Below are 10,350 nucleotides of genomic sequence, written 5' to 3' on the forward strand. Positions count from 1 at the left end.
AAACTTTCTTCTTATGCATTTTCAATATTATCCTGTTACATCCTCAAAAAGGATCAAGGAGTGAGTCGATTTTGTAAGCCAACGAGCTCGATCTGTTTAATGGTTCAAAGAATATATGTCTTGAAAATTTAAAGTTGATGGTACCAATCAAACGTAATCGTCGAACATGTATACAAATCCACACACGGTCCAGGTGTGATTAAGAAACTGTAGGATGAGAACTCGACTTGCAATCCACTCCAACAAGTTCTCAAACTTGAGTAAAATTATGTGAATAAACTCCAAAGCTCACTCGAAACGGTTTCCTTGCTGTATTACGGTTTTCTTGCAAGTACTGTATTTTAATTCTCGCGAGACAACCAAATCATAGAGAAAGGATAAGCGTAAGATTATTTGTTTGTCTCTGACCAAATGCCGTAAAAACAGGATAGTTCGGGCGCGAATATACTTCCGTGGTCATTTTTCTGTAACAACCGTGGAAGCTGTATCAATTTCTTTTTTGGGACACGTATTAATAATTGAGGAACACAATGATGATAAGTCGAAATCACATGCAAACCCCTCGGAAACAAGATTGCCGCAAAAATCGTCAGGGGTTTCGTTAAAATACGCTTGTATTTTAATAAACGTTGAAGATTATCGTTTATTGTACGAACATATTCGAAAAACCTTCCTCTATAATTCATAACTTATGAATTTTTCCTTCAAAACACACATATTCTGTTAGTTATAGCCTAAACTCCCAAAACCCTACAAGAATAGTTATTCTCATTTTCTCAAATCTATTTCTATCATAACTTTTTCTGTGCAAGAGATACAATAGAATGTTGAATGTATGGGATTGAGATCGTTTTCTGAGATTTGAAATTATATCTCTTCACACGCTGAACGTCGAAAATTGTGTTCGCCAGCGCCCTCCAAAGAAAACCTTGCATGATTTCTGGTGCCTTTCTCCATAGGCATCATGTAACAAGCCAGAACTATAAAAGTCAACTTTGCATGATTACTTCATGATAAAGACTTGCAAATGGTCTGAATCTCGTTGTTGGAGCAAGCTGAATAAAAATATTGATGATGGACACAACGAAAATACAAAATAGTCATTATTATTGAAAAATTCACTCAAGATGGCGGCCATAACTGACGGAATTTTTTTATAGCGCTTGCTATTCAGATACAGTGATAGATATCGGATTGATTTCACCACTAGAGTGTTAAGAATAACTCAAACTATAATATTAGAGAGAATCGTCACGTAATGATGATATTATTGGAATAAATTTATTGATTGGGATCATTTAAAAAAAAGAGTCGAATTACGACTTTAACAATGATGAGACTTTAGTAATCTTGTAGTTGGATTTTCTGTGTAAATTTTTATCGTGAGAAATTTATTTTTCCTACAGTTACCTTGAAAAGTGACCATTCCTGCACTGATTACAGAACGCAAAGAATCACTTTTCCGCTCTAGTGCGCAAAGTATTACTTTGCGTACTCTTAATACTTTGTGTATTAAGCATATCCCAAATCCGCTGTTGACATTGTTGGCGTGTATTTTGAATGCGGATTTGTTCTATCAATATTTTTTCTGATTTTCAAATAAATAAAAATGAGAACTCATCAAATTATACATTTAGAATATTATTAATTATTCATAATTTCAAATAATATTTTTTTCATTCATAAATTGATTGATTGAAAAATTATTTAGAAATTGAGATTTACTCAAAATTATTCAAATTTTCAAATTAATTGGATTAATTAAATGTTTAATTTGAATAAATTATCGATTATTAATTTTCAATTGGATTATCAAGTTTAGAATAAATTAAAGTTGTTATTAATAACAAAATTATACAGACAAACATATGATGGATTCCAGCCATCATTTCACCCATAATCAACCACTTCTCATATTCAATGGTAACTGTAGGAAAAATTTAATGTGGAATATGTGAGCAAAGTTCCTCTGCTGCACTCAAGAAACCATTCCGACATCGCCTACGGCTCGTGCGTAAACGCTTCTTTCGGTGCAGCAAACTGTCACTTTGCGCACTAGTTGCACAAATAACTATTTCTTTTGAAAAAGAATTTTCTCAGATTAAGATTTTGCTAACTTGCGTTCGGGAAGACTCAAATTTTATGCAGGGATGAAGTATTCTCACGGAACTGTATTTCCATTAGCGTTGGTACGGTAAATACACGAGCATTTGGGAATATTTCAAACTTGCATTTTCCTTTCCCACTGAATTGTGCTCTGTAATCACGTGGACCGTCGTCTCGTTGGTGGAAGGGGAACATAATTTGTGTAGAAAAGTCCAGTCCCAATTAAGCCGCGGTCGGAATAACATTAGAAATCCAGAGGTAGCCTCGGTCCTCAAAATTAACGTGTTTGTTAGATATTTATTATTTAAATTTGCTAATGTGTATTATTTTCTCCGTAGAATATGTTAATGTTGATTATTTAAAGTGAATTTGTGAGTGTTGATGATTAATACCCTTGAGAACATACTACTGTAGTGACAAGTTCAAATCAAAATGTGATTATTAATTTTAGATAGTGAGTGCCATTAAATTTTCTAGCTCATGCTTAAAAACCCTTGGATGACCGAGTCCATACAGTAGTATTATAGATTTGAAATAGTAAAATGAGCTAAGTCCATGCTACCTTCGTGAACAGGATTCCAGATAAGCAGTTAGTAAAATCTTACAGGCAGTCTTATAGAATGTGCATAATGAAACGATATAGATTAATTTTTGTCCAAATTTAAATTAGATTAATTAATTCAATAAAATTTAGAAGTTCAATAGACCGCAAAAGTTTGTTGTTAATAAGGTCCCATGACCCGCCCTTTAGAATTCAGAGATCTGAGGAACTGCGCACGCGCAGGATGAATGAACAGGCTTTCATGTATCTCTGTATTTAAACGTTAAACTTGAGTTTTATTGGTGAATGTATCATTAAGTCGAAATAAATCATTAAGTGCTGGTTTGCTGTACTGTGAAGTGAATTCCCTGTGCTCAGTGTGTGATTGCTGGTGGTGGGCAATTTCATTTCTGACTATCTTCCTAACCTAAGTTTTTAGCCGGCTCAACTGAGTAGGCAGTCGTTTGTCGGGGCACGTTCTTCTTTAAAGTATTTATTTCTTCAGAGTGCTTATCTTGGTGGGTCCATTAACACTGGTGAGACAATTCTATTGAATTTTCGGCATTATCAAGTGATAAGATAAGACTGTTTGTTTCTAAATTGGATTGTATTAATTCTACTGTTGGTGAGTGTGATCAGCTGTGCGTTCTTTCGAACATTTTGGCGGGAAAGCTAGTATCTTAGCAACTGGTAGAATTGTTTGTGTGTAGTTCTGTTTGGCCACGGCGCGAGGTTTGAAATGTACAGTAATCAGCTCCGCATTCACAATAATAAATAATTGTTGTTATTCTGCTTTATCTTATGATTGACTCTATGCTTGATTTCCAATACTACTGGACACTATTAGCGTTTAATTACCGGTAGTTTATCCGTATGAGTAGATTAATATATGGTCAGTATGATCGAATTTGAAATAAAGAACACTACAAAAGGTAATAAAAAATTGAATATGACGGGTTTTCATACAGGAAAGATCGTCTTCTAGTCTCAGGTGATCTGTCTTGGAGATGTATAAACAAAGACTGTAAAGCTACCATGAAAACAGATAAGCAAATAACAAAAATTTTGAAGGTAGGATCACATCATCACAGTCATCCATCGTCAATAATATTATTCCCAAATCCGATGCTTTTTCTACCCCCAATAGAGATCAAAATATAAATAACATATATCTAATATTGATGGTAGCTTAAATTACTCTCACGGTTCTCCAGCTTCCGTTGAGTTTCTTAATATGGAAGATGGTGAGGAGATTGCTGAGCTTCGGCGTGAAAACGATTCTTTGAGGGAGCAACTGACACGCTCAAGAGTCGAGTGGCAGGCAGCAGTCGACCGCTCCATCCAAAATGATTTGCTGATAATGAGTATGACTGAAAAAAATGTAGCTGACAAGGCGTCTCAAACTGAATATGACCCAATTAATACCTATGTAGTCAACAATAGTTCAGCTAACAATTCTCTTGGCAACGATCCCCTTTCGCCTCGGCGTCGCAACGCTTCTTCTGGTGCTGCTGGTGGAGAGTCGGATGTGCAGAACTACTCCCCTGTCGCTCAGAGTCAGGTGTCCACATTAATTGATAGATTGAGTGCCTTTGTGAGTGATGAACTTCTATCTGATAATGACATAAATGCCTATTGTTCTAGAATGTATGCTCACATAAAGGATCTTGTGATTGTTGATCCGGTAGTGACATCGCTCTTAATTAATGATAGTAGCTTTGATTCTTCTTTTCTAAATTCCGATAAATATGCAAAGAAAAATATAGTGTTCATTCTCAATGATAATCTAAATTCTAACAGTAATTTGCACTCTGGTTGGAATGGCTCTCACTGGAGTCTTGTTATCTACGATTTTACCGATTCTTCCGTTTATCATTTTGATTCTTTGAATAACTTCAATGAAAAACCCATGTCAATTTTGTTGGATAGGTTGAAACATGCTTTAAAAGTAGATAAGGCAATAGCTGTTAACTGTTTGAGGCAGGAAAATTCACATGGTTGTGGGATTTTTGTTCTTTACCATCTAGAGCAGTATGTAAGAATGAGATCGAGAATAAAGATAAAGGTGCTGTTCTGAATCTTAAGTTCACAAAGTTTGACATAAAATTGTTTAGATGGAAAGTGCTTGACACGATTGCTCAGTATTTGAAGCAAAAAACATTCAAGAGTGTAGAATGTATTAGTCATTTACAAGTTCCATTTAAGATAGGAAATGAATTGGATTCTCACATTGCAAAGAATATTTTTCCTGATGGTCGACTAAAGCGTAAAGAAACTGATAAATTAAAAATACCGACTAAAAATAATCATAAAATTAATGAAAAGAGTCATTTAAATGAAATAGATATGAATACCTCCAAACCCAAATATAGGAATAGGGATAAGATAAGACTTTTTGTAAGTAGCCAAGGGAGAATGGTAGGTGACTTATTGGCCGATAGGAGTAATCATGAAATCAGAACAATTCTCAAGCCAGGAGCTAAATTTCAGGATGTCACTGAAGATTGTATCAAGGAATGTTCAGATTTGGTAATACAGGATGCGGCAGTAATTATATCTGGGTCTAATGATATAGCATGTAATGAGATGGATAAATATTTGTCAGCACTTCGTCAGAGACTTTATCACATGAGACACATGAGAGTTTTTATAACTGATGTTCCTTTCCGGTACGATTTACCAAGGTGGTCATGTGTTAATGAAGCTGTAATAAAGGTGAATACTGAGATTCGTAAGATTTGTAAATATTTCAAAAATGTTACTGTTATTGAAATTAGTAAACTTGGAAGGCGTTTTCACACTCGCCATGGTTTTCACTTGAATATGTTTGCAAAATACTGCATAGCTGATAGAATTCTCGAAATTATTAATGAGAGAGATACTATAAGTAAGCCAGGTAACTGTAATTCAGATCAAGCAATCCCTCTCCATGATGGCAGTTTTTTAGGAGTGACATTGAGTGTAGGAGACCCGTAGTAAACAAGAGGACGAATGTTTATGATTTGAAGGTAATTCATCAGAACATAGATGGTCTATTTCATAAGATTGATCTTTTGGAAATTTTGATTGAAGATGAAAGTCCTGATGTTCTGATCATTACTGAACATGGTTTGAAGGATGTTGAAATAAATTGTATAAAATTAAAAAATATGTCTCTGTCCAGTAGCTATTGTAGGGCTGGTATGAGAAAAGGGGGAGTTGCTATCTTTATCAAGGACGCTTTGCTGGACTTATTGGAAGATAGATTGACGGTGCTGGATATAAGTAATTTTTGCTCTATGGGTGACATTGAAATGTGCGGTGTGAAGTTGGAATTTGAGAAAAATTTGGATTTCATAATTTGTGGTGTATATAGACCTCCTAGTGGAGATATCAACTTGTTTTTTGATAAATTCTCTCTGTTGACTGAGCGGATAACTGTAAGACTGGAAAGTAGAATTATATTTTTAGCTGGTGATTTCAATATTAATGTTTTGAATAATACAACTGAATGCAGGAATCTAGTTCTGGTTTTGGAGCAATTTGGTCTACACTATACAATATCTGAGCCAACAAGAGTCAGGCCTGAGTCCAAGACTGCAATAGATAATGTATTGACTAATATAGAGTATGATAGTTGTAAGTCATCGGTTTTACATACATTTTATCCGATCATTCTGCACAAGTTTTCTCCACCTCTTTCGTTCTTAATAGACGAGCAGTTAATGGGAAGGAGGATCAGTTAGGTGTTCCTGTTTTCAATTTATCCATTTCAAATTTAGCAAACTTGAAAGCTGCTCTCCGTAGAGAATCCTGGTACTCTGTTTATAATGCAATTGATGTTAATAAACAATTTGAATGCTTTCACAGCTCTCTTCTGTATCATCTCCGTATTCAGTGTCCACCAATAAAAATTAAGATAAAAAAGGGTGCTTTGAATGTGAAAAGAAAAATAAGGGAGAGGTTCGAGAGGCTCACTCCTGATATTCAGCGGCTACGAGCACTTTTAGATATCTCAAAATTTAGAATTGAGCATGGACAAGTAATTGATGAAGATATATTGGGGAGGGTTGAACAGCAGTATGTAAATAGAGTTACTGAGGCAAAGAGGGAGTTTTATGGAGGTCTCATCTCAAATTCCACTAACAAGTCTATAACGAGCTGGAAAATAATCAATCAGTTTAGAGGTAAGAGCGGTGCAAGTGTAAGGGATATATGTATTGATGTGAATGACAGGAGAGTTGAAAATCCTAAAGATATTGTAGAGTTTTTTAATGAGTATTTTATTTCCATGGCTCCTCAAACACAGTCTGCTAAAACCGGTACACGAAGAATTCCACATAGAAATATTCCAAGAAGTTTTTATCTGAGTCCCACAAACAAAACAGGAATTTTTAAAATAATTAATAAATTAAAAAATAAGAATAGTGTTGGTTACGATAATATTCCCATCAAGGTTTTAAAGGCAGTGATGAGATTGCTGATCCTCTTGTTTTCATTTTGAATGGAGTCTTTCAGAGTGGTGTGTTTCCTGATGCATTGAAAATTGCAAAAATAATTCCTCTATTCAAGAAGGGTAACAGAGCAAACATGAAAAATTATAGGCCCATTTCTGTGCTGCCAGTTTTATCCAAGATTTTTGAAAGGGTGATTTATGACAGAATTATTGACTACCTACAAAAGTTTGATTTATTAAATGATTGTCAGAATGGATTCATTAAAAGTAAATCCACTATCACAGCAGCAACTAGATTTATTGAGAGTGTAATTGAGGCTATGGACAATGGGAAAGCTGCTATGGGGGTTCTGCTCGACTTATCACGAGCTTTTGATAGTGTTGATAAAGAAATCCTACTGAACAAACTGCACTCTCTTGGTATGAGGGGTATTATAAATAATTTGATAGAGTCGTATATGTCAAAGAGAATGCAGTATGTAAGTATTAAGAATGGAGGTAGAGTTGTAGATTCTGAGAAATTGAATGTAACAAAAGGTGTTCCTCAAGGCTCTATACTCGATCCTCTACTGTTTGTTTTGTATATAAATGATCTACCGTCGTCTGTTTCAAATGATTGTGATATTACATTGTATGCTGACGACACAACTCTGTTACTCCATGGCAATAGTATTGACCAGCTGGAGCTGAAAGCCAATTTGTGTTCAAATGAGATTGTGCAGTTTTATAATGAATGTGCTGTCTCCGTTAATCCCGACAAGAGCCTTGCTATACAATTTAATTTAAGGAGAATATTTTCTTTCGAGCCTGTAGTCATGATAGGGGATAATGCTATTAGAAATGCTAATGCAGTAAATTTACTTGGTTTGACTGTAGACGAAAGATTGTCATGGAATGAGCATGCTGATAAAGTAGCTGGTAAGATTAGCAGGGGTCTCTTTGTATTACGGTATATGGTAAGATTTGTGAATAGAGATATTGCTAGGTGTGTGTACTTCTCTCTCATTTACACTCACCTGGTATATGGCGTAGAACTTTGGGGAAGTACGTCTGGTTTAAACTGTCAGAAATTATTCATTTTACAAAAACGTGCAGTGAGGTACTTGGCAAACCTGGATTACAATCAATCGTGCAGGAATGCATTCAAAGAGCTACAATTACTAACTTTTCCATGTATTTATATTTACAGAGTAGTATTATACATTGCTAATAAGATTAAATCATTGAAAAAGAATTGTGATGTTCATGGTTATTCTACTCGTGGCAATGGGGACCCATTTGTTATTATTCTGTCTATTTTTATGTTTTGACTTGGCCTGTATGTTCTTTTTTGGCTCAATAAAATGAATTTGAATTTGAATCTTTTTTTTACCCCCATCTGGAGCGGTTACAGTCACATTTAAAATACCTACTCTCTTCCTGATTAATATAACTTCAAATGCTTGAAACATACTTTTTCGTTGGCGAAGCTACACTTTCTACCCTGTAAATGTATTTTCAATGGACATTCACTCATATTATTCAGACAGTATATTTTGACATCTAGTTGAATGCTTTAAGTCCATTTTTCACGGCTAGAGCATCATCGGAAAAAGAGAGAAAAGTGCAGCGGAGAAAACGGGTTTTCCACCATATGCCAAACCTAACAATATTAGAAAAGCGTGTATCTCATGACTCCTTGAAGTTACAGACTTGGAAATGGTATGAATCTTTTTGTATTATGTGTAGAACGAGAATATCCATAATAGCAGTCTTCAAAATATTTGTCACCATGAAAAAAACAAGATGACAACGACAAAAATGTATAGATTTTCAAAGAATCGACAAAACATCTATTAATATTGAGGATATCTGAAAAATGTTTCTCATAGAATTGTTGTTGATGAACATGACTGTTAAACTGGATGGATAAATCTGGTTTATCCATATAAATAAAAATCGAGCCTCAAATTTTGACATTCAATCAATAACTTTTTCATGTTTGCACCGAATTTGATGATTTTTTTAGTTGTCTTTGTTATGTTCAGGACCAGGTTTATGACCTATCAAATTTATAATCCGACTTCAGGACTCTCTCCTACGGTCCTTCAAAGTTTACGTGTAATCCTTATGCTTATGGGAGAAGATTTGTGAGCTGGCCACACACAGAAATAAAAATATCAGCTGTTATAATCATTGCGTCATACAACAGCCGTCGGTAGATCTATTTTTCAATTTTCTTTCTACTGATTCACAAAGTTTCAATAATTATTCTTAATAATGCCGCCATCTTGTGAAAGAATACAAATTTCTGCCGCTATCTTGTTTTTCAATTATGACAGGTAGGGTAGGCTTGGGTTTGAACTGTCAACTGAACAATTGACTCCACTGCAACCTTGTGGTAAATTGAAATATATATATATATATATATATATATATATATATATATATATACACAGATTATGCACAGTTATACTCCAAAGGCATTGAAATTCAATTATATCTAGCTGTTTCGATAATATTTTCACCAACTCTGTATAATCAATTGAAACGGAGAAAATATATAACAACAGAAATTAGTGAAAAAATTGCAATGAAATTCTGAAGAAACTTACAAAATCTACTCACCAAAAAGCATTTTCAATAAAAACTGTTGATGATTCGGATACTGTCTCACTTTTATCAAAACACTTCTTATTGAAGATTAGGTACCTTAATAAATTCAATAACTTTTGTCCATTATTTCTCATCACTATTATTTTCATATCAAATTTAAAAATGAATTTCACATTATATCATTTATAGCCATCAAATTGAATCAATTTTTGATAGCTCTGAGCTTCCAAATAATAAAAATAAGATAATATCGCTGACATACTAACAAAGCATACATTTTCCTATAAAGTTGTTCAAATATGAACGAATCAAATCATTGGAATCGGATCGGACTAATTTGGAAGTAATTTCAATTCCAATTCAATTATTGGAAGAAGAACGAGCTAATTTGACTTGTTGAGCCTCTATGTGAGTAAAGTGTATTGTTTTCTGCTATAAGAGTGCTGTTGAGATAAATTCTAGACTTGTGCAAAGGTGATTGAAAGTATGAATGGAGCTTTAGTTTTAGATTGGTTTCGCACCACCGAAATACCCAGTGGCGTAACGTAGACCCCCCGCTGCCGCAGCGGCGCGGGGGGGCCCGGGCTAGTGCCCGGATAATATGTAGGCTAATATAGGTTTTCTGAAAAAATAAAATTACCCGGTCTAGGGGGCCCGGGTTCCCGGGTTAGGG

At 34.6% G+C, this 10,350-nt stretch overlaps 1 protein-coding gene across 1 annotated transcript in view; it reads right to left on the reverse strand.

Annotated features, from left to right (window-relative positions):
• LOC111049444 overlaps positions 1–9,714 on the reverse strand; it is a 321,875-nt gene extending 312,161 nt beyond the window's left edge. Inside the window, exon 1 of the mRNA XM_039433074.1 lies at positions 9,690–9,714. Coding sequence (XP_039289008.1) covers positions 9,690–9,699 — 10 coding nt within the window. The 5' untranslated portion in view covers positions 9,700–9,714. The remainder of the gene's footprint in view (positions 1–9,689) is intronic.
• Positions 9,715–10,350: the final 636 nt, after the last annotated feature.

This window comes from Nilaparvata lugens, chromosome 1, assembly GCF_014356525.2.
Source record: "Nilaparvata lugens isolate BPH chromosome 1, ASM1435652v1, whole genome shotgun sequence".
In the NCBI taxonomy this organism is placed as follows: domain Eukaryota; kingdom Metazoa; phylum Arthropoda; class Insecta; order Hemiptera; family Delphacidae; genus Nilaparvata; species Nilaparvata lugens.